At 44.0% G+C, this 25651-nt stretch overlaps 1 protein-coding gene across 1 annotated transcript in view; it reads right to left on the reverse strand.

Annotated features, from left to right (window-relative positions):
* Positions 1-25651, reverse strand: part of SDK1 (sidekick cell adhesion molecule 1) — a 2988580-nt gene that overhangs the window by 401417 nt on the left and 2561512 nt on the right. Inside the window, exons 27-28 of the mRNA XM_069647588.1 lie at positions 20686-20875; positions 2430-2528 (exon numbers count right to left, since the gene is read on the reverse strand). Of these exons, the coding sequence (XP_069503689.1) occupies positions 2430-2528; positions 20686-20875 (289 nt within the window). The remainder of the gene's footprint in view (positions 1-2429; positions 2529-20685; positions 20876-25651) is intronic.

Consider the following 25651-nt stretch of genomic DNA (forward strand, 5'->3'; position numbering starts at 1 on the left):
CCTCATATTATGGACAAAGGTGACTCATGCCTCCTCATCGTCCTTGACATCTCTGCTGCAATCAACACCATTGACCACTGCATCCTCCTCGCCATCAGGATGGGATGCTCTGGCACTGTCCTGAATTGGTCTACCTCCTACCTCTCAGGAAGACACCAGGCCATACAGGTGAACATGTTGCATTCTAACCGACTCCCAGTCTACTTCAGAGTCCCCCAAGGCTCCATCCTCTCATCAATCCGTTTTAACCTTCACATGGAGCCTCTGGGGACACTCCCCAAAGATCCCAATATAGCAATCCATCAATACGCAGACAATACTCAGTTGTACATGAGCACAAAGAGCCTACACGACATCTCACTTCGTGATAAACTAGCCATTACCCAGTCCTAGATATCAACGGCCTACCTCGAACCTAACTCATCGCAGACTGAATTCATCCTCATTGCTCCCACCGATAAACAGCACATTGTCCAACAGTGGCTCAATGATATGAGCCTATAAGGATTTGATCCGAAACTCTCGGATTCAGCAAAATCGTTAGACTTCACCATTGAGAGATGCCTGTCCTTTCAGAAAGAAACAGCCGAGCTCCATACATCCAACTGTCTCAAAAATAGAACCCTTCATCCCAACCGCAAGACTTCCAGACCATAGTGCCTGCCCTTGTGGTTTTAATAGGTGAAATGCCGTCGTGACAGGGATCCCAGCTGCTCACTTAGCCCCCCTAAAAGTAGTCCATCAGGCTGCAGCACATCTTAATGCAGATGCGCAAATATATGACCGAATCACCCCGGTCCCATACAAATTACATTGGATTCCTCTCCAGGTCAGGATACTGTTAAAGACTGTATGCATCATCTACATAGCAGTCACAAGTAGCACACAGGAGTACCTGGTGGCTAAGCGCCACATATATGGTGGCATATGCTCCTCGCATAGCAAATGGACCAATCGGCTCGAACCACAAAACACCCCCAAAGGGAGGACCCGTAAACAATCCTTCTCTTGTCACGCACCCACTCTTTGGAACTTGATCCTGGTTTTGGCTCAGAATGCCGACACAATTCCCAAATTCCACAAATCTCTCAAAACCTGATTTTTCCAACAACACATGGCCAACGGCTAATTTCATTGGATGCACAGACTGACACACAGTCCGTAACTCACAGTACTGCACTACTGTTAAAAGATGCCATCCCATTTGATGGCTAACCACACCCTGTACCGCGCTCCAGTGCTCTCGAGTTAGGTCCGCGCTTGTAACAATACAATTTAAAAAATAAAAATCTGACTGCAAATGTATAAACCATTTGAATTCGTTGCTATCTACTAGCAAAACGCAGTATTAGCACTGGTCAATTTTTTAATTGAATATTAGGTAGGAAAATCCGGGTAGCTCCAGCAAGGCCCTGATACCATTTTTTGACACTGCGGGACTAAACCCTTTCCCACTTAAAGCCCAGTTGTTCTCTTTAGACAATTAGAAAGGGTGAAATGCAGGCACTAAACAACAGGTTTCGCTTATCTCACTGTTTCCAGCTTTCTACACAATCAGAAAGTTTGGAATCAGACTCTAAACGCTTATAACGACTTGGATTCCATGCTTTCCTTTGTGCAGTGCACGCACAAGGCAAGGCGAGAAGGACCTTTGCCACAAAAAGCACCAAGTGAGGTGTCCCTTTTATCCCCCTGTAAACGCTCCAATGGTGTTAGAGCCCTTACCATTGGCCTTTATTTTTTGCAAGGTAATCTTCGTACTCATTAGAAACCCTGCCCTTTGGTTTGGGACCTGTAACCAGTGCTCACCTATCACACCCTGTGGTGCAGGCTCTAATGCTTCATTAATGATTGCATTTCAAGAATTCGGATTGGTTTAAAGGAGGCACTACATGACTTCTAGGAAGCATTGATGGAGTTGTGCATATCTGCCTGTATGGTTCGGAGCACTACCTGAATACAGATTGGCAGCACAGCAGTCAGACGTACAGATTAAGTAAATATATCTGAAGCCTCCTACCGGAAGCAGACTGTGGCAGCCTGTTCACAGCATCCTCTGGTCCCTCTTGCAGAGGGAAATAAGGGAATATTGTCTTAAAAGGGTAACATTTTACTATTCCTGTGAAATGTTTCGGATCTAATGCTGCCATAAAAACAATTACTGATAACTAGGTTATGTCTCTTTTAGGGCCCCCCTCTGAGTGCTAAAAGAAGTCACGGAGCATTTGTTCGAGCCCATAAAACAGGGACGATTGCGGAGAATGCGCCTCTCACGCCACATAACAGGGCTGCAAGGCGTTGCCTAAACCCAGCTTATGGTGTAGGATCCGATGCCAGTTCTTAGTGGATGGGGACTGGCTCCCTGACCATGTGACCTTGGCAAGAATCCTCAGTGATGGACTCAAAAAACCAAACAAGTTTTCCCTTACCAAGAATAATTCCATTGGGCTCCTCTGGTGGTTGCCACACGATCCGCACAGAGGTCAGTCTCACTTCTGGAAATACCAGCTTTACAGGGGGCCCAGGAACTGAGAAGAAAGAAAAAGAAATGTGTAAAACATCACAATTGTCACGTTTTCATACGTACATACATATAGGTGCGTAAATTAATTTCCAAAAATCCAACACTCATTTCCCTTACTTTCAATTGTTACATTAACACACTTAAGGGCTATCACAAATATATTGAGTAGCTGCTGTGGGGTGCTTGCTATTAATAAGTGTAATAATAATTAGAAAATTGTTCTACGCTGTGATAATGCACCCTTTCTGACCATTGGGGTCTGTGGGGTGGTGAGCAAGAGGGCCGGGTGCCGCCACCCAAACCCTATTGCAAGCACAAGGGTGGTGTGGGGAAGATCCCCCGGTCTCCCCGACAACACCCAATTCAAGGAGTAAGGGCGTGTCACATTTGTACCCCATAAACATCTGACGCTTTCAGGAAGAATGCACAGAGTTTATTCAATGTGGTTATAAAGAGATTTAATATAGGTCCTCTGGCGAGAAATACTTTGCATTCAGAGACTAAAATCTGAATTACAGAAAGGGCGGGAGCGATGCTTATCAGCATAGTAACAGAAAGAGCAACTTGCAAAGTAACTGCTTAAAAGTCATGCCGGCTCAGCATTCACACTGCACGAATTGTTCAGATTGAAAAGACAGGCCTTATGTAGGCTTGGTCCATGGGGTGCAGAAAGTCTGTGTCAATCAAGTAAAATCACTTGATACAGCAAATCTTGCACTGCCATACTGAATCAAACACAGGTGCATGCCAACACAGGGAACATAGCCCCAAAGGTATATAAAAGGAAGCTCAGAGATGGACTAGATTTAGGAGTTTGGAGCAAGAGGCTGTGTGAGTTTGGAGGTGGCTGAGAAAGGAGAGGCTGGAGCCTGGATGCAGAGAGAAGTTTAGAGATTAAGGAGCAAGTGAGTGGGTTGTGGGAGTAGGAAAGTGAGGCAAAGAGCTAAGGAGGTGGGGTGCAGAAAGGAGAAGGAGAAGGAGGCGGAGGCGAAGAGAAGATCAGGGGAGCAGATGTTGAAGGTAGCAGTCCCAGAGCAGTGAAGGAAGATGACCGTGGAGTAGGTGCAGGTGAAGAGAAGAAGTGTTGAGCATGTGTGAAGGAAAAGGCAATGAAGAAGACTAGGTGAGGAAGTGGTAAAGAGAAGACTGGAGGAGGATGTGGTGAAGATGGGATTAAAGGATGAGATGGTGGAGTGAACACAAGAGAAAGATGTGGGAAAGGAAGGAGAAGAGGAGGAGGTGTTCGAGGGCAGGCCAGGCGATGACAAGATAGACAAGATATAGAGCGTAGAAGGAGAAGAGAGGTGCAAAGGAGGAAAGGAAAGTAGTGGGGTTAGTGAAAGGAGGAGCAGAAGATGAAGAGAAACATACGGACGACTCAAGGAGAAGAGCATGCAGAGGAAAATAAATATTGCACAGGAACGGACATTTGGCATGAATAAGGGAGGCCAAATCAGGAGTTTCCTACACCTGAGGGGAAAGAGGAGACTTAGGAAGAGAGCCGTTATGCCCAAGTGGATGCCAGGATGATGAGAAGGGGCTGGGTGTTGATGGGAACAGGAACCTTGCAATAGGGGACGGCCAGGGTTACAGTGAGCAGCCTCCAGGATCTCAGACGCAGTCTCCCGCAAGCACAGTCTTGGCTAGACCACCAATGAAAGCCATGTGGTCACATGATGCCGAGCAAAGGGAAGATGACATCAGGGAAATTAATCTCACCGAAAGCCCTTGGGGAGGAGAGAACACATTTCAATGGCCCCCTCCACCCTCACAGCTACTTCTCTGTGCCTTCAATGTTACAATCCCTGTACTGTCCTGGTCTGGCAGGGAAACACGCAATCACAGATTCTGCTAAGCAGAATCTAGTGACAACTTCGTCAAATCGCCTTGGGATCAAATAAGAATGCCGTACTGCCGGTGGCTGTGAGCCTTCCATCAAAAAGAGAGATTCGGCTCACAAGCCCAGAGCCAAATCTCAGAAGATTGACACTTCGGCTCAATGTAAAGCCTTTGACGAAGGATAAAGTCCCATCTACATTTCTCTTTCAACCCTGACTGACCTGGATCCACGGGCTCAAGATGGTTTGTGGCCCACAGGAGTCCAGATGCAGTCAACCCAGTATCTCTCTGCAGCAACCAAGATTCATCCACCGAGGTGCAAAGGACATTTCTTCTCTGGATGTATCAGAAAAGGACATGATGAATTTAAGGAATCTCCATCTCATATGTAGGTGCAGCTTTGGAGGCTGTCGAAAGAATGTCTGAGAGAAACTGGCAACACGACAACTGAGATGTTTGTGGCGGGGGAAAACCCTGAGGCATTTCTCAGACATTCTGAATAAACAGTAGGAATGATGAAGTGGAATGAAACCTTTTGGCACCAATATGTGGCCCCACTACTGACAGAGAAAATACAAGTGGGCTACCAGATAATCATTGTAGAGATACATGTCCGATATGAGACCCTTCCAGATGACATCCTGGAGCAACAGGTCATGAACAACAGTATCATTATCAACAGCTGTGTAAAGTATGGTTGTTACTGTAAGAATCTCTGCATTAGGTGACTTACTAGATCTGCCTTCTGTTACAAAATTGGCTTGGAGGTCTAAGCACTGACAAGATCAAGGATCTTGGAGCAGTTACTAACTCCCTTTATCAACATTTAAAGAGGCAAGTCCGACACCTTCACCGGCCCAGGCTTGTGTTTGTGATCCAGATGGCTGCAAGCCACCAAAGGTTCCAAGAATGGAGGCCCCTTTGATGGACAACAATACAGGTATACAATACTGCTATGGTCAAACATGTCTACACTGTATTTTCTCTACCTTCCTACCTCAACATTGTATTGGGACTATTTTATATACTATTTTTCACAAGCACAATCATCTATAACGGACAATTCTCTCTACTTTCCTATCTCTACATTTTTATTGGGACTATTTTTATACCATATACACAAGAGCATAATCTACAATGGACTGTTTTTCCCACTTTTATCTTCACATTTTTTATTGAGGCAATTTCTATTTTCCACATTTTCATTTTTATGTTTTTATCAGCACTATTTTTATATTTTTCAATGAACCTCATAATAGTAAAAGTGGTTTGAAAATCATCAATCAAATATTGTATTATTGTCATTGAATGCAAAATATTTTTAAACCAGTATATACAGCTCGCCTCACTCACTTGAAAAAATAGTAATTGACTATTGGCTAATAAGCAAAATGTACAAATGTTTTCATATCCTTATGTACCTGATTTCTTCATGACACCCCGATCAATACGCTACAGTACACCCCTACAAACAATTGACATCACGGCTATTGCAGTACTTCTATTTTTCTTTCTCTTTTGTTGTTTTATTGCTTATTTCATCTCACATTGCATTTAAATTGATTATGATGAGGTGAATGTGTCCCTAGGGCATAATGTTAGTGGAGAAGTTAGAAAACAAGTAGATTTCGAGTTAGAGCAGGAAATGCTATTACACCCAGTTGTGGAGCCAGTCAGGCTAGGAGAAGCATTACAGATGAGGATTTCATGAGAAGGTATTTTTATAATTAGATAAATAAGGAACGAAACTCAGGGTATAGATCAATGGAGAAGGTGGAGAGAGAGAGAGAGATCAAGGGAAAGCTGTTTTGTTTGCTCACTTATCCCCCATGCCATGACAGCCTCTCAAGCATTTATAATTGAAGAAGTACCTGAGTACAGAGCACATTGCTTGGTACATCTTGCAGTATGCCAAACAAGAGGACAATTTCAGGGACAATTGGCCATGATAAAGTATGTCACAGGATCAGAATTCCCATACGTAGACAGCTATGTAAAAAAGCACACATAATGGAGGGTATAAGAATAAAAAGTAATGTACTCATGTACATACTATCAGGTCCAAAAAGAGGAGATGTTGAAGTAGTGGATCAACAAATTTTAAGGTGTAGAGATGCCCAATTTAATTTGATACCTCATTGTGCCGACAGACAGCAATTACAAATAAAAGGGAAAGTATATCCCCCTGGATGGGTTGATGGAATAATGGGATGCAAAGCAGAGGCAGTATGGACTACACCAATAGAAGTGATAATAAACACGGACAGAGTGTGCCCTGAGGAATGGAAAGAAACTGCAAAATGTTTAACGTGGGAAGAAGATGAAGCAGGATCACTACCCTTAACCAAACTACAAGCACCAACATTATGCTTTGGAACTAATGGTTCAGTAAGGCTTGTTGACAATGAACGGTGCAAACGCATTATGGATTTCCCAGGTATGAAAGTTGGCACAGCTGTACTAATGAAACATTACTGGGCTTGCGGTACAAGAGCTTATGTGCAGCTTCCACCCAAATCGGGTGGCATATGTACCCGCACATGAAGAGGAGAATGGGACCTTGCCAGAGGCCATATAGTCCCTGAAGGAGCTGCATGATAAAATGGAGGAGGAAGTAAATGACATTGAGGATGATAGCTGGCTTCGTTATCTATTCTCCTGGATGCCCACATGGCTGACAGATGCATTAAAATGTCGGTTTTGGTACTGGTCCTAATGCCGTTTTGCACCTTGAGAATAGCAATACGCCAATGTAAAAAGACTGGCAAGAAGGCACTACAAATGACAGTAATGGTTAATGTGCCTGACACCATACATCAGTACACTCAAACTGATGAGGAAGTTTACTGTCCCATGTACCCATTTGGGGCGCCAGTCAGACAACCTGGAGCATTGTTTATATGCCCAAAGAATGCCCATACCTACAATGAGCACTGGATGAAATGTGACGAAAGCAGCGAGTGCTGGCTTAGGACATGCAGTACATGCAGTACAGCAGAATACGTAGCACAAGGAGGTAATGTGAGGGGGTCACCAGAGTGTGGCTGCCCAAGGATGGGTATAATATGAGAAAAAATGAAGGTGTGGTCATTGACTCGACCAGAGGGGGGAATGTAGTGGACGAATTGTTGGCTAGAAAGCAGGTCCCCCCTGCCTTCCCCAGAAAACACAGAATTATAAAATCAGAAAGAACACATTTGAAACTGCACTTTAAATTATCCTGGAAATGCAGCTGACACAAAGAATAGTTAGCTTCGCTATACCAGTAGGGACAGAGGAGGTATTAGCTGGCACAATTAGTGTGTCCTTTTACATATAGTAGACTAGGTGGCAGGAAAGCGCATACCAAGAGAGGGTCTCACCACACATGTAGGGGCAGCATGGCTATAATAGGTAGGGGCATGTTGCAGCACACCCATAGGTAGACAAATCATGTGTCAGGCATGTGCCAGGTACTCGGTAGACAGCAAAATAAATGCAGAGCAAATGTGTGTTGCAGAAGAAACATAAACATGACAAAAGTCCATTTTTGTAGCAGCAGAGAATTCAATCCGGCAGCTTTAAGGAAATAAGGGAAAATACTGTAGCCGGCTTAACAGTGACTAAGCCAAAGGTATGTCAAGGCCGAGCCGTTGCAGGAAGTGCACATGGCGAAGTAAGATATTATTTTGTTCGGTCAGTTGTCAGATAAATCAAGTTACAAGGATACAGAAAACTGTTTAAAGTTTATAACATCCTGGGAAATCAGAAGATGACAGATTAATATATTTTGCACCCGGCTATATGTGAAGGGAAGATGCAAGAAGCATCTAAAGAAAAACAATGAAATACCGCAGTGAAAACTTAGCAGTATGACTCGCAAAATAATAATAATTCATAAATCTGTCAAGAGCAGGATGGCGATACCAAGGCCTTAAGCCTTGGCACTCATGGCATGGGAGGTAAAATATGGGCTATTTGATTAAATTAAAATAAAGCAATATGTTTGTCTCTCCGTCTCTAGTACCTAGATAAACATGTCAGCGTACAGCCAGTTCATGGATAGTGTGACCACATTGTACCCCATTAGCACATGTCTGTTTTTAACGCAGAAGTAATTTAGGGCCTTCCAATTAATTTCCAGATATGATGAGGTAGCACTTTCTAAGGGGAAGGGCCATGGGTTGGGTCTTAGATAATGATTGTCCAATCCATAGGTGCACACATATAGGTTCCATATCTAGCTTAGTAAAGGGAGCAAACAAGCAGCAGCAATAGGTTTTCACAACTGTGACATCACAAACAAACTTTCTGTACTATATAAACTCCTGTTGACTGTTCAAACATTGGAGAATTCTGGAGTGAGAGCTTGGCTTTTATCTTGACTTTTTCCCGGTCTAGTGCAATAAACTGGGGTTAGCTTGCATTTAACATACCACACTCTGTGTTGTCTCTTTTTTGACAACTACCATTTGGAGGGTTTTGTGGCTTTTGACTTCTACTTAACACAAGAACATGGTATCCATGGCCACATGATCACATGCCATGCAAAGCTAAATTTGCCCAATTACACAGCATTATCCCATTTCTACTGTACACCGCAAGAAATGCCACACCACCAATCAAATATCCTATAGTCTATTAATATACTGATTACACACTCAAACATTTCAAAGGTTTGATCATAAACCAAGAGTGCCATTATGCCTCTTATTGCTGTGTGCTCTCACGCCTAGAAGGCATGTTATGCCTACCACCATCATCCTTGTAGTTTGGCACTGAAAGAATGCCTTCTTTGAAGTATGGCGAGTAAAATTAAAAGGGCCATACACAACATCACCTAAAATAGCCGTGGACTCTCTGACTGCAACCTTCTGCGTGGGTCAATGGATTAGATTCTCCCATATTCCGATGAACCCAGCCTGTATAGGGAGTGCAGGGTAAATGTTAACGCTATAGTCATGAACAGAGTACTGGGACTTGATAACCTACTTCCAACTATGGCGCTGCATTTTACTCACCTCACCATCATGGATCACTCAATCTCACACTTCATTAAGTGGCCAAACAGGTGTGGTGCTGAGAGGATCGAGAGGATCCTTTCCCCCCTTCCCTCTGTGGTAACCACATTCACCATCACACAAGCAATGTTTGCTTCAGGTGCTGATGTCAGCTGGCTTGACACCTCTAGATTATCTGCCTGGTTTACCGCGTGAAACATTTTAAAATATGCTATCTGGTGGGAACAAGCCTCCACACTTGAACAGTACCCTTGAGCACATCTCGGGTCCACCACACAACTATATGCCGACTAACTTTATTTCCACACTATTAATGCGCTTGTCACTGTTTTCAAGGAGAATTGTCCAGCATCACAGACATGTTTTAGTCCCTCTTTGCAGATCAACAGTCATTTGATCCACCATCAGTGATTACACATGCTACCACAATCATAGACCCTACCGCCTCAACCCCCTTTTATCTTTTCAGTTATTTAATGTTTTCATACTCCCTACTCTCTTATTCCCTCGTTTTCTTTCTCCCTTATTCCTCCAATGGGCACCGTAATGCCACAGAGGTGGTGGTGGCCCGATATAAAAGACTGATAACATAACATCTTGAGGTCTATCACAATACCAATCAGAATTTCGGGATTTGCCGCACCCCTGGACACACACATTATGAATTGCCATGCATCGCATCGAATTGTACACACTTCCAGCTGCAAACGTTGCAAATGTGTCTTCTTCGCCCTCACACCATAAACACGGTCTTATCACCCCCATCCCAGTGACACATCTTCAGAACAGCCAAATTCTGGGCCCTTCCTCTTAAAACAATGATTCCGTACACTCACAAAGCGTGCAGATACGGGCATGCCACTTCCAACCACACAAATCAAATGACATTACGTGTTCTATAATTTAACAGAATGTAATATGGAAAGTACATCTGCACCTGTCACCATAACATCCTTTGTTATTGCACACCCTTTATTCCTCATCACTAGTACTTGTGACCTTTCCTGAGTAAGGTCCCTGCCACCGCAGGCTTTCTTCAGACACACTTCTACAACCCAATTGTAACACTGTAGGGTTTTCATTATTACAAAAAAAGACAACAGCAGGTAAGATTCTAACAAGCTGGCTTCCTGGATACTAAGTGCAGAAAAATACCCTGGCAAGTCAGCAGTTTTATCCTGGGCTCAGCACAACATAATTACTTTAATAAAACGCCTTAAGAGAATCCAGTGCAGTTTAATTTCGGCAGGAAATTTTCATCACACCGGATTTTCTCAGGATCAATAAAAATAAAAATCACAACATATTCATTACATTGCATTGAAGGATGAACATTTCATGATGCTATCTTTAAAATGGCTGACAGCTTCCAGCAAAATACTACACTTCCAGATAACTTACATCTCCATGAATCTGAAGCCTGTTGCTTGCTCCCTCTGCTGCGCGACTACCCGAGGCTTCATACAAACAAGATGGAGTGAGGAAAGACTGGGAGGCTGGAAATGTAATCAGCAGGGCTAAGGGAACGGAAGAGCTGTGCACTATATATCGCATCTTCCTTTTCGAGCAGGCCACGCTATCATCAAGATCACCTTTCAAGATGGTAAAGTATGCATAACAATGTACTCCCAACTGCACATTATATATGGGATAAGGTACCCCTTACCGTACGTGATAGGGACATCGCAAGTCAGTGAGGCGTTCCAGGAGTAAAAAGAGAAAGGAGGCGAAAGGCTGAGTCCCTTTATAAGGTCACTGAACTCTGAGGTGACTTGCAGTATCCTGTTTTTATGTAAGATAGGTGATATTTGTTTCTTGTAATAAGTGGCCACACATCGTCGTCCCCTTTAATACCTGACATCTTGCTTGATTTAATGCAAGCGATTTTCCAGTTGCTGACCCATAAAATTAATGCAGAACCATGCCAGCAGTTTACTAATATGTGTTTTTGTGTTGTGCTTTAAAAGCTAGTTGGGCTACATGCTGGCCCTCTGAGGGAATACCCAGGAAAGAAAGACACATACACCAGTGTTATAATAAAAGGCTTTATTTAAGTGAAGCGTGTGTTTTATGTATGCATGTGTTTGGAAGAATGCATCCAGTCCACCTATGGAGACTGTGCCGCCCTGCCCCTCAGCAATGCGTTGTGGAAATGTAGGGAGCGGGCCACTTCTTCACCCGGGCCGCTCCGTTGGACAACCCGGGGCGTTCTTCACCGGGGCCGCTCAACAGAGCCACCCGGGACTTGAACACGGCCTCCTCTTCCCTCCCCCTCATCCCCTCCCACCCCTCCCCGCCAAGCTCTTCCACAGCGGGTCTCTCTGGACTGCCGTTCACCAGCGTTTGGCTTGCTCCCGTCTCTTGTGCTCAAAGATTCACTCTCTGGTACCACTAGCTTGCTCACGCATCTTTGGTTTTCCCCCCATCTCTCTGGTACCATCGTCTCCTAGAGACGTCTTGTGTTCCTGAGTTTCTCCACGCTGCCCTCTCAGCCTTGTCTGTGCCTGGGATTCGACTCAGTGTTTTCGTTGTTCATAATATTTGTTTCTTTTAGGCTACGGGTGACCCGGACCACAGCAGTTTACTGGGTGCCACAAACCTTTCCACACACGCTATTCACTGCTTTTATTTTATTTGAACTTTTCCGGTTTTTTATCTAATTTCCTTATATGGCTGCATCGGCAACAGAGGGTGCCTGGCCTCACACAGACTCTGAGGCTCGTACTCTGTCTAGTCGCCTTCTGTTTGTGTTCTTACACGGCTGGTAGCTAGTCCCTCCTCACTGCTTATTCACAGCACAAATGGATTGTCTACGTTAATAGACATGTGCAAGTATAGAGAACCTAGGCTATGGCAGCGCAGCGGTCGGGCGCAGCAGGAGAGGGCCGTCGTGCTGAAGTTGCGCCAAAGTTAAGACCATCTGGGCCCATCCGGGTCACGGACGGGCCAAAGGGGCGAACCTTATGTTATTCACGCTCTCAACTGCTGCTTTCCAGCACCTGCAACCACGCCCGTCCCCCATTGCTTTGATGGTAGTGGACCGGTGAGTTGTATGCCTGTGCCACACAAATGTACGGGTCTCTGTGTAATTTTAGTTAACGAGTGCTCTATGGCTGCACATGCTGATCATATATATGACCTACTAAATGATGAAAAACCTGACTTCATTTGTGTGACCGAAACTTGGTTGAATACCACTTCTGCCCCTCTTTTCTCACAATTTCTCCCGGAGGGCTATACGATTATTCATCAGGACAGAATTTCAGTACATCCTGGTGGGGGGATTGATATTCTGTTTAAATCCTCTTTGAAAATTGAACAAATTTCCCTTGTTCAACAGTTGGACATGGAGGCAATTCTAGTACGTTTTACCGTCTCAGCTGCATATTCAGTGCATTTTCTTGTATATTGGCCACCTGGTACGTTTACTAACTTTGTACAGCCTTTTTTTAGAATAAGCTGCACTTCTTCAGGTTGGCTTTTGCAACCTGGTAATTCTTGGTGATTTTAATATTAAATTCAATTGTCCACAGCTGGCCAGACTTCAGCAATTGTTTGATACTCTATCTGACCTGGGCCTAGCCCAGAGCGTTATTGAACCTACTCACCACCATGGTGGTATACTGGACGTGATATTTTCCTCTATGCCGGGACTTATGGTTTACAGTGTTGCTAAAGTACTATGGTCTGATCATTTTCTAGTTTCGTTTTACTTTCCTGATGCACCGACTGAGATTTCCTGCCATCCCTCGTTTGCACTCAGGACGAACTGGAGATCTGTAAATTTAACAGACATGTCTGCTATCATCAAATCTAAGTGCGGGCCGAATCATTGGTGGATTTTGGAACTTTCTGCAATGTCCTGTTGCTAACTTGGCCCATTAAACCTACGCCTCTTCGCAAGCGTCTCCCTCAACCCTGGTTTTCCCAGGATCTGAGAGCTATGAAACTTGAACTAGGGCTGGCTGAATGCAACTGGCGCAAAACCTGTCAATCTGCTTTGATGGTGCGATTTGCTGCCTTATCTAAAACTTATGATGTAGCCATTAAACTGGCTAAACAGAATTTTGTCACTCTTAAAGTCACTTCTGCTCTTAACAGCTCTAAAGAGCTTTTCTCTGTGGTTAAATCTTTCTCTTCTTCATTGTGGTTTCTTCCTACGGTTCCATCCTCCCGGCTACTTTGTTATGTCATGGCTAACTTCTTTCTTACTAAAATTGAAAATATCCGCCAAAACATTCTGCTGGATAAGAGTGCTACTTTTGCAACAGTGCAGCAAGCAGACACCAGGTCCATTACTGACTCTTCTACATTCCTAGTTTTTTTTCATAAGATGCTGTTGTATGAGCTGCTGTGTAGCTGAAATCTGCATCTCCCGCTGTTGCGATTCCTTTTAGCACTTTGAAAAATATTCTACCTGATTTGGTGTCACTTATCACTCAAGCTGTTAACGTATCTTGTTAATCAGCGGTCATCCCTGCTATGCTGAAACAGTCTATGGTGATCCTGCTTCTAAAGAAACCCTCCCTAGACGAATCTGACCTGTCTAACTTCCGCCCAATCGCTCTGCCTCCTTTCTCTATGAAGCTTCTTGAGTCTCTAGTCTCTCTTCTTCTCTCTTCCTCTATCAAGTCTTCAGCTAGGCTTGACCCCTTTCAGTCAGGATTCCGGCCAGGCATGGGCACAGAGAGTGTTCTAGTACCAGGGATGGATGACCTTGCCAGGCTAGCTGATTGTGGTGGCATTGGGGCCTTAATTCTGCTCGACTTGTCAGCAGCATTTGACACCATGGAACATGCCAACCTACTTGCTCGCCTGCCCCTGCAAGGCCTCTCAGAACTCGTGCTGGACTGGTTTACATCTTTCCTGTCAAATAGGAGCCAAACCCTTTCTTTACCTCCCTTTCTTCTCTTCCTCCTTTCCTCTGTCATGTGGCGTGCCTCAGGGCTCGGCCTTGTCCCCTCTGCTATTTATCATTTACATCCAACCATCAGTGAGCCTTATCCGCTCCCATGGGTTCAGATGCTACTCCTATGTGGAAGACACGCAGATTCTAGTTCATTTAGAGCATGCCCACATTGGGGTGTCGTCCTGCCTGAGGGATTGCCTGGGCGCCGTTAGGGAGTGGATGGGCATCAATTGGATCAAGTTAAATGGGGATACGACTGGGGCCCTTTTAGTATGCGCCACATCTTCTTCTGATACTGCTCTATGGTCTTTTTTTCTGGCCTTCTTCATTTGGCACTGTTCCTGTCCCTGTGACAGTTGTGAATAATCTAGGAGTCTACCTTTCTTCTTTGTCTATGGCGCCTCAGGTCAGTGCTGTCTGCAAAGCTGGTCACTTTAGTTTGAAGGTGTTATGAAAAATTCTCCCATTTCTCCCAGCTCACCTTCATCCTATAGTCGTGTCTTCTTGGTCACGAGTCAGCTCGACTGTTTTAATGCGCTCTGTCTTGCACAGCCTAAGGACCTTATCCATCGGCTCCAGCTGTTGCAGAATCTAGCAGCTAGAGTTGATACAGCTACCCCTCATGGGTCCTACATTAGCCGAGTTCTTAGAGCTCTTGATTGGCTTCCTGTGGAGAAAAGGTTTGTTTTTAAATTACTTTGCTTAGTGCATCGTTCGTATAATGGGGTTGGTGCTAGCTTTCCCCAGGAGAAGCTTGACCCGTATGTTCCATCTAGGCCTTTATGCTCAGAGAATAACTGTTTGATAGTGGTGCCCAAAACCCGGCTAAGCATCGTTGGAGGCTGTGCCTTTTCAACTGCTGCTAGTAAACTGTGGAACTCTATTCCAGTCTACCTTAGGCGTACATCTAATTATCTTCTTTTTCACTGCCTTCTTAAAACCTGCTTATTTTAACTCCTATTTGGTTGCTTTTGTATTATCGGTGTATTCCTCACTCCAAGATACCTTTGGTGAAAGTGCGTGTAACAAGTACAAATAACATAACAGTGTCTCCATTGATCGGGCCTCTTGTGCAGGGAGCTTCTCTCTGTCTAAGTCTCCACGCTCGTGTACAGCGGGTCCGTGTTGGCCACCCGCGAGCTACCAACCATTATGCTTCCTCTTCCAATGTCTCACTGTGCTGCTCACTGGCCTCCCTCTGTCGCCATGTTCTCTGGGCGTAACCACTTCCACAATTTGAAAATCGAATCTGAGATATCTGACAACGCTGATCTTCAAAATGTCTGCCCACCATGGACTTGGGATTACTTGTACGTAGATTGGATCTGTGTTTATCTGCTCTTCACGTTGCTGCTCGAGCAGATTGGCTCACAAAGACAATAAATGGACACAAGGACATCCAATTAGGTAGGTAATATTTGCGGTATCGCAGGTCGCAATATTTCTCAGAAGAATCCTTTCCCCGGATCTGGGATGAAACACTATGTTGCCTTTAATAACGTTATTGCAATTTGTGCACAGCATGCCGGTAAATGTCCCAATTCTTTTAACTTGCGTTGTACTGGGGTTACTAATGCTGTCAGTATGGACCAAACAATCTCTACATTTCCTACTGAATGTGTACCAAAAAATAGGCATATCACAAAACAATCTGGAGGCATTGCATTGTGAAGCTTATTGGCTGATTCAGTCTACAACTAATCCAATATCATAGATATGATTTCGATATTGAGAGTGACACTTTTACTTTGCTTCTTTCCACAGTTTTCAGATGTCTTCCTGCATTTGAAGAGGTTGTTCAGGTAACCTTTTGTTTTGGGTGGTTGGTTCACCTATGGGTACTGTGCCATATCCTGGTTTCACTATGGGTGCTGTTTTGACTTGTTGTTATCTGTTGTCACCAGTGTTCCTTCTTTGTTGAACTCAGGTATGTTTTCCATTCTACAGTAATCTTCCATTTATGATGGATCACTATTTAATTCAACTAAGTACTCTTTTTCTTCTTTTAGACTATGCCCTGATAAGGGATTGCTGATCCGAAATACACTGGCTATAGCTTTAGTCTGTTTCCTCACATTGTCACAAGAAGATTACATTAAACTATCTGACTACAAGTTTGCGTTACAGGGAGGATTTCTATTTCAACACATTAAAGTACATGCTATATTTTGGTATACACATCATTTTGCGAGCACACAGCACCAAAGAAGCGGCCCTTGGTTTCTTATCTTCGTACGTTGTTTACCTAGTGGGCCACTGGGTATTACTGCGGTGCTCCTTAAGATTATTGTTGTATGTCTCTCAGCAAATCATATTCCTCCTACCAACCACGAAACCATTGTTAGATGCTTAGAGGGATTTGCCTTAACATTAGATATATAGCAAGACATGCTATACTGCACCACAAGGACTTTCTTGGTATAGAAGCGAATCAAGCTGCTTATGGTGGGCATGTTAAGAAACATGTAGGGCAGTGCCTCGAGGGGATAACACAGAGTTCAATATACAGTGAAACTGTGCAAAGCACCAGTCCAAAGTATTTTCAGTTGCTTAAGAGGTGCACTATTTTCACTGTGCAGGTTTTTGCTCCCTGCTTTTTCTGTTGCCTCTGCATCACTATGGAATAAGCCACTGCGCTCTCTTTGAGCAATTGGAAATCATTAATCGTTTCGTCGTCATCTGAAAACATTTTGTTTTAAATGTTATTTTTTTAATTCTTCTGTTTCTCATTTTCTGTTTTTTAGCACCATGATGCTTTGGTTGGTGTAAATCCTGTGCTTTGTAATTTCATTAATGTAACATAACTGCCCAGTTCTAACATAACATAACTGGCCAGGTCTTTATGGTGCAATGGAGTGATTTTTCACCAACAGAACTGATTATGCCTAACTTTACTTTCACTGGTAAATCCACTATATAATGTGACTGCAACCTTCACCTTGACCAAAACAAAAATATTTCCGGTGGCTTGGTTTATTTACATGCTGGTAGATGATGCTAATCTGAGAGGTATTAATATAGAACTGGAAACAGAATTATTGTTAGCTGTGAGAAACCAGAAGGTCTCACCGACTAGTCCCTGGGGATCTGTCATCCAGGTGGCCAGGACACAGCCATTGGCTTTTGGATCCAGCTCCTGGGGGTGGACAAGTGCAGGAAGATCACCTGGGGGAGGGGTCTTCAAGGAGTGGGAGAAAAGATGGTGAGACGTGGTAACCCCTTCCCTATAACAGCTTTAGCCCATCCTACCGAGTAGGATATTCAGGAACTCTACCCACCACCCGTTTTACAACACAAACACTTTCACGCTGACAGCCCGCTATGGGAGATAACAGACTAACACTTAAGCTGTTTACCCGACATCTCCCAATGCATTGGTCAGGCAAGGTCAGGCAATTACTGACAAGTACTCACACCTGACTTCATTTAAAGTTCCCCACACGGATAAAAGGAGGAGCACAAGAGCACACTCTGAGCGAGCCAAAACACACAAGGAAACAGCAGGTCCAAGATGGCAGTTTAACGAAAGACGGCAAAACAGAAGGTGATCGCAAGGAGTGTTGTTCCCTTGACCTTTTTGACAAGGAACCGTTGTTTTCATGAGCCCTCACGATTGAAAAGCGTGAGACCACGAACACAAGTTTAAGAATCCTGCATTGTGTGTCGGAGGTACCCGGGCCCTCCCTCGTCAATAATCAAGGCAGGGAGAATGGTCAGCCGCTGTGGTACTGTCCTTGGTCCAACAACAAAGCAGTGTCAGTGAAATCAACACAGCTGGTGAGTTGGGGAGACCGATACAAGACCAGCCTGTGTTAAAGCCAAGGTTGCAAGCAGCAATATTGTATGTTGAGCACTGGAACGCACATTGTTTAAACGTGTGTGATAAAAGACTGCAAGTAAAGTTGAACTGCTGATGAGTGATTGAACTTTTAAAGTACAATACAATACCCTTGACAGAGTGGTCCAGCACTGTGTTGGTGCTCAGTCAAAAGTCTCTGTAAGGTATCCAGTTGTGAACTGGAAAAGTGAGCAAGAGAGCATATCAAGAAGAGAGCGAGTAATTGTGAATCGAAGTGTTCCTGCAACGGGTTTGTCCGATTCCTGTGCACAATCGAAAGTCTTCAATTTCTGAAATAAAAGCAGAGAAAGTTGGTCCGAGCCCGGCGGAGGGAGATCAATTGAAAGCTTTGTGTCAAAGTAGGTCTGAGCCCGGCAGGGGGGCACCCAGGGTGAACAGTGAATCATCTGAGAAGATTTTGTGTTAAACTAGGTCTGAGCCTGACAGAGGGGGACCCGAGGTGAACAGTAAATCACCCAAGAAGTTGTACATGAGAATCCTGAGGAGAAAGGAACTGTTGAATATTTGTCACATCAGGCCCTCTGAAGTAAGAGACTTTGAATGATAAAGAGACTTTGACCTAGAAGCCAGAGACTGCGCTAAACTTCAGTGTGCCGCCTTGTCCCGTGCTAAAAACGTGGGGAAGGGAAGCCAACGGCTTGAATATCCTGACATATTTCTTGAACACTTTGCTTTTGCATAACATTTTTTCCACACTATTTGTATTTAGAAGTAAGGATTGGTAATAGGTTTATTAGTATAGGCCCTTTTATTTTGACAAGACAACACTAAGACTGCGTTATTATTATTTAATGGTTGTAGCTTGCTCCCATTTTTAGATTTAGGATTAGGTAGTGTTTTTCAAACCCAATTGAAGTTCAATAAACACCCTTCAACTGTGATCACTTGTGTCTGTATTACAGTTTGATACCATGCCTTCCTTGCATAGCCAGCACATGTGGCACACACAAAATACCACAGCAAGCACACTAACTGGCAATACCATTACATGATTTGAGCTTAATGTATTAAAAACACGGCAAAGAAATGCCTGAACCTCATTCAATTGCCATGATTATGCATTGGAAGGAAATATTTGTGCTGAGATGGGGACACACATTGCAGGGGAGGTTGTAGATGTGTCAGGGCTCGTGGGTACCCATTTTAAAATGATTCTTGGCTTGGCAAAGCCCGTTTGTGGCACCTGTGGGGTGCATGGCTTGTAATGGAAGCATAAAGGAATGAGGGGAGGTAGCCGCAGATTATCACAGGATGTGTGTACTGGCCTCTGCACAGAAACAGGAAAGACATCCCGTGCAAAGCTGAACCCCCAAATGTGTACTGAAAAGCCGCTAAGCGATCTTTGTCGACATAGAGCCAATGCGGTTGAAACAGGAATAAAAAGGCAACAAAGTGATGAGAACACGACTGGATAATGCAAGCCGCTAAGCGATCTTTGTCGACATAGAGCCAATGCGGTTGAAACAGGAATAAAAAGGCAACAAAGTGATGAGAACACGGCTGGATAATGCAAGGCCCGTAGGGAGGTGACAGCCACACAAAAAGGCAACCTGTAAAGTGCACTACACAAACCGCAAATTTAATGTAGTAAATTAAAGACGTATTTTGCTTTGCGGTAAGACCGCCAACATGGGGCAGCAGCTCAGTGGGCCGCAAGGCCCACTGCCACTGACACACCTTTTGTTACTGGCTAAACGTCTTCATTCATGCACCCCATTGGAGTCTGTGTTGTGCCTTATTTATTATTCTCTTAAATGTCTGTATTTATAGCTCTGTGGGTGACCCAGGACTCCTAAGGTTGGTTAACAGATGGAAGCAGCGGCAGGAAAAGGCTGCTGTCAGCACTTGAGTGCTGCACATCCCCTGCCCTTTCTTCTCCCTTTTGCACTCTTGGTTTGCACAAGACTGTTTTTTCGTCCCCTTTCCGTGCTGCTGTATGGTCCTGCAACACCTTCGCTCCAGCAATGTTGGGAGAGCGAAGGGTGCAGATGGGGTTGCCTTGTCTGCGCATTCGGCCCCTCACCAAGACACCTACAGGCCTTCTCTGCTTAGGAGAATACATTGGTGAGGGGCAAAATCACCTGTGACCGTATGAAACTTCAGTGGCGGAGGGCGGTGGGGTTTCATTGTGCAGAGTACAGCAGAGAGACTGTGATAAGTGTATACTAACATCCAGTTCATACAGAGGACATTCTACACAAAATGCTAATTTAGTAATTTAGTAGGTCGAAATATTGCATGGTTAGGTTACTTTTACCCACATGACTAAGTTAAAACCATAAAATGTACTTTGTACTGCGAATACTGCATGCAGTATGAGAAATTACCGCATGCAGTATACATAACAAAAACACAGCTAAATACCTAATAGTAATTACTTATTTAGAAAGTAAGTAATCTTAGAGCGCCACAAGTAGTACCCATGGTTGCCTCACCTAACGCCAGGCCCTCACTGCTGGAAATGTGCAGAATATTGATGCTTTGTACATCTGCTGGGATGAAGTAAACATGATGGCGCAGCTTCCATTTGCTGCCACGCGCCGCGAGAACTTACCGTCGTCCTTGGTCCTCTCCAGTATTGGAGGGGCGCTGGGGACGCCGTCCCCGATCCTTGTGTAGGCCAGTAGTTGGATTTCATAAATGACGTACTTCCGCAGGCTCGTCAGCAGCACAGACAGTGTTTGGTTCCCTCTCACCACGTGGCTGCCAGACTCCAGATCCAAGCCTTTCTCTTTGTACAGCACCTACACACAGAACAATGGCGGCATTGGTTAAAAGAAGGTGCCGAAATATACTGCAATAATCATTTGCCAGCGACTTGTACGGGTTGCATACATCTGAGCACTCTTGCCAAGAGTACAGAAACCATTAGGGGGACATCTACGACGGATCTTTAAGATACAGCGCTGGTCATGGGGTCGGATGATCCTGCAAAAATGTCCCCAGGTGCAGATCCTGGGAAACTAATTGAGGCAATTATTACTGTAAATGATCTGTGTTGGTTCCCGAGAGTGGGATTCAAACTCAGATCACCAGGACCAGGAACTTGTGGAGAACACTTGTGAATATTCCTGTCGATTTGGGTAATGGCCCAAAATGTCACCCTCAGAATTCCGACTCACGAAATTCTAACTTTTTTTTCCCGACACCCCCTTACACCACATATATATGTGGGGGGTATGGGATATAATAGTAGTATGCGGGGGACTGCAGAGGGTCTCCACCCAAATATGTATTTGGAGAAAAAAGGGTTTAAAAAACGGTTTGGGGAAAAAAGTCGCCATTTTCAGCTGTCGGAATTCTGGGGGTTGGAGTAATCACATAGACCCTCAATTTGTACAATTTGCAGAAAACACTGACGAACAGCTCTGTACATTTAAGAGATGTGCACCTTTTCTAGTTTGCTGGCAACATTACAGGAAACTCCTCTTTTCTTTAACAATGTATTAATTAATCCCCTGAAATATAAATGTTTATTTCTGGAGTGAGGGAGGGGAGGAGTGCTAAGAAAAATCTTGTGAGTTCTCCCGCACCTTAATTTACAACTCCTCCCACGCGTGTGCTCCTAAATAAAATCTGCACCTCTGTGTCACCCCTCCTCCCACCAACACCCCACAGCTGGTGGGGTTCCACAGATAATTTGCATTTCCATCAGTGATACGATCGTAGCCTTTCCTCTCATATAGCAGGGACTGTTCGGTCCCTTTTGTAACTCGCATGAACAAAAGGACCAAGTACATTTTTTTTAACGCAACCCTAAAAAATAGTACAAAGCCTCTCCTACTAGAGCCTGTGGAAACAATTGGAGTTCTACAATCAAGGACAGTGCAGTTAGGCTGGAAACGTATCAAATCTACAGATGATACTAAATACATCCTAAAGAACATCTGCAGTGCGAATCTGTGGACCTGGACTACACTCATGGCCCAAATCATGGAATTTCTGCCACGGTTCAAAGTGACTTCGCACTGCTGAGAAGTGACTTTGCACTGCCGACTCAAACCCTGATTCAAAGTCATTTTGTATGAATAAAAATATCTATGCACTGACTTTGAACCATGCAAAAAATTCCATGAATTGGGCCCTTAGTCTTTTTATACATTACCCATTTTTGACAACTAGATTCATAGTAGTGTGGCCAGCAAATACAGGAAGGCAAAACATCCTGACCCAATTCCCCTAATACAATCACTAGGAATCTTTACATATAAATGAAGCGGAGAGGCCATCGAGAAAATACCATTTGAGACATAAATGGTGAACTTATCTCTTGCTGCAGAATCTTAGACATCCAGCCTGCGATTAGAAAGGCGAAAGCCGCAGGCTGGAGACATGCGGTGGAAAGCGTAAAAAGGTGAATGCACGTAGCACACAATCCTGGGGGAAAAGCAAGGTCCCCAGTGAAACAAACGCTGGAAATAACATCGAGGGTGACTCAATATTTTTTTAACCCACTATCCAACACTTTCCCCAAATATACTCGGACTGGAGTTTGTTTATTTAAGTACACCAGTCCTAAAATAGGCTGGGGAGGGTATTGAGTGCCTTTAAAAAATATACTGAGTCACCCTCGAAGTTATTTCCAGCGATTATATCACATAGAACCAAAAGCAAAGGATCTGGATGCCCTCAACAGCAAGAATCTGAGGGTGCCTAGGACTAGATGGGCACCATTGCCAATCCGATGACGATGTACAGAATCGAGGGTGCCGCAGAACCTGGGACATTGTTTATCGTCAAGGGAAAGGAGTAGGCACCCAGGTTGATCTTGTTTAGCCTGCTGGTAATTGTTGATAACTGACCAAAACATTCAATAAAAGTTTTTTAAAAATTCACAGTGGATGCTACCGTCATGACCACCTCTAGTGTAGTATCCCCAAGGAAGGGATACTACACTAGAGGTGTGGGTTGGGGGTTAGTGATGCAGTTCCGTCTACCCCCGCCTTGAGTCTAGAGAGTGATGGCGTTCCTCATATGCATTTTTATGTTTCTGACACTTTGTCCAAGTTAGGATCTTACGCTGGATCGAACATGTAATCCTTGCAAAAAGGCATTCTCTGTTTGGTGAGTTTGCTGCAATGAAATAAGTTAGATGAGGGCAGACAATTATCGCTCAGACTGCTTTGAAGTTTTACGAGATTAAAAATTGCTTGTTTTTGGAGAATATCTACATATGACTATCTGAGCAGGGTTAATATATTAGTCACTGTTTTTTTTACACTCCTTGCAGTTATGTGTGCAATACTGAGTTTATTATTTAAGATTAAACTCCTAAACGGCCAATGTCCTTCTAATCTTTGAGAGATTTGATTCAGGTGAAATGTATGTTCAATATATGGATCGGTATATTCAACATTATTGTTCCCATTTATGTCCTTTTACATGTAAGTCTCCTCTTCTTTCATTTTTAGGATTGAGCCCATAGCTTTGGAGAGACCCTGCTAAAAAAAGACATCTTCATCAGTCTGGCATTGTGGGTTGCTCCAGTAGGAGTTGGGGGGCAGGAGTTTGGGGACAGTGGTGAGTGAGGGTACTATGAGAAGGAGAGAGCTGGAGGTTGGATGGAGAGTTTGGAAAATGGAAGGAAACTAAAGGGGGATTTACCATTGCTACACCCTACACACATACCAAGCACTCATCCATCCAGACATGCAATAAAGTGCAGATACAACAATAACATAGTCCTAAACTGATTTTCCTCATGAGAAGTCATGACATTTCTCTGAATGATGCTGTGGAATGGTGCAAAGTAACATGCATCGATAGGATCCAAAGTAAAAGATGAGGAGTTCTTTCTAAAAATACAAAATTAAAACAAAGCTATAGTAACATTTTACGTTGAGTTTCTCAAAAGAAACACTCATTGATAAAAAAAGAATACATTTGCATATTCTCTTGTGAACAAAGACATTTGTTGAGGAATGAAATACAAGTAAAAAAGTACAATGGGAGGTGCACATATACTGCCAAGATCCCATAAAAATAAAAACTTTAAAAAAAAAAGAATTAAGCACTGAAGGTGGGTGACCCAGAAACAACAAAGAAAGGCTAGGCCACATCCACAAGTGTGGTGGGATGTTTGAACCTGGCGCACTGCTAATGGAACCATAAATGTAGTCATATGGAGAACGAACACAATGAATATGGGTGAGAATACTTCCTAAACAATGCGTAGCTGACATCAACTAATGCACAGCAATTGTATTTATTTATTTATCTATAGCACGCTCTCAGATTTTATGTCCATGATTTCATCTATATATCTCTCATAATGCTCATCCAAATCAAGGAGTGTGAGTAAAAGATGCTGCAGGTGTAACAGGAAAAGGTTTGAGTACATTACAACACATTATATTTCTGCATTTTCAGCCATGTTATATGCAAATATAGACATATACAAGGCACAAGATGTTCAACTCGATCATTTGTACCCCGTGATGAAGTGCCTTGCTCAGGGCTTGGAGTCAAACGAGCAGCGGCCTATTGGGCTGGGAAACCACCCTAAGCACAAGAAAGGCAGCCCCTCGGAAGCCTATGGGGAATCCCCTGGGGCACTGCACTGGGGTTCAGCAGCTTAAGGGGGGACAGCCACAGGGGAACTACATTTCCTGTTCATTCCCCAGCATGATGATGGCTCCAGAATTGTGAACATCAAACCAATATGGCAAGACCCCATGATTTGGCTTGGGTAGCTTATACTGCTGACTTTGAGGTCTACGGACCTGGTAAAGGATTCAAAATTACCAAAAGAGCCACCTTTGAATACTGTGGGTTCCTCAGTCCTCTTGCCAGGTCTACAGATCTGTAGTTCTCATCCCTACAAACACCGGGGAGGCGATTCATATTAAGGGGTGCTCCGATGGGATTTTTCAAAAGCAGAACTCATTTTGTTCTCCTGCGAGGGGTAGTGTTTGGCAAAGGTCAAACAGGGGGACGCCAGGCACAATAGTAAAATCCAAGATGGCAGCTCCACCTCTAATAGTCTCTGTCCCAATGAGCTCCACCTCTAAGCAGAACCCAGAAGGAAGTTGCTTGGACCAATCAAATGAATTTGTAGCCCTCCCCTAAAACCACAGCCTGTTTCTTTGGAATCATGTCCACGGTATAAAACAGCTCCAAACCCTGCTATAGTGTGGGTTGCTGAAGTAGTGAAGGACAGCATTTGAAGATAGTTGGGGTGTGGCAGACACAAATAGGGAAAAGCTGTTGGAGAAGTGTTACGTCAAGGAGGAAGGGAGAGAGTTATTTGAGGAGGATGGAAGGAATCAGAGAAAGGAGGCCAGAGACTGTTTGGAGGAGGGGATGAAGCATCAGGACTTAGAAGGGGGAGAGGTTAAGGAAGATGGCAGAGTTCAGGATCCAGATGTGTATCTGGAGGCTGAGGTGAAACATTAGGAGGTGGAGGGAGGCGAGATTAAGCAAGGAAGCAAAGTTAAGGAGTAGGAAGTGGACTGTAAGAGAAGGTGAAACATAAGGAACAGAGGTTAAGGAAGGAGGCAAAGTTAAGAGCAGGGGGAGTA

The sequence above is a fragment of the Ambystoma mexicanum genome, chromosome 2q, assembly GCF_040938575.1.
Source record: "Ambystoma mexicanum isolate Mex_15411 chromosome 2q, UKY_AmexF1_1, whole genome shotgun sequence".
NCBI classification, from domain to species: Eukaryota; Metazoa; Chordata; class Amphibia; order Caudata; family Ambystomatidae; genus Ambystoma; species Ambystoma mexicanum.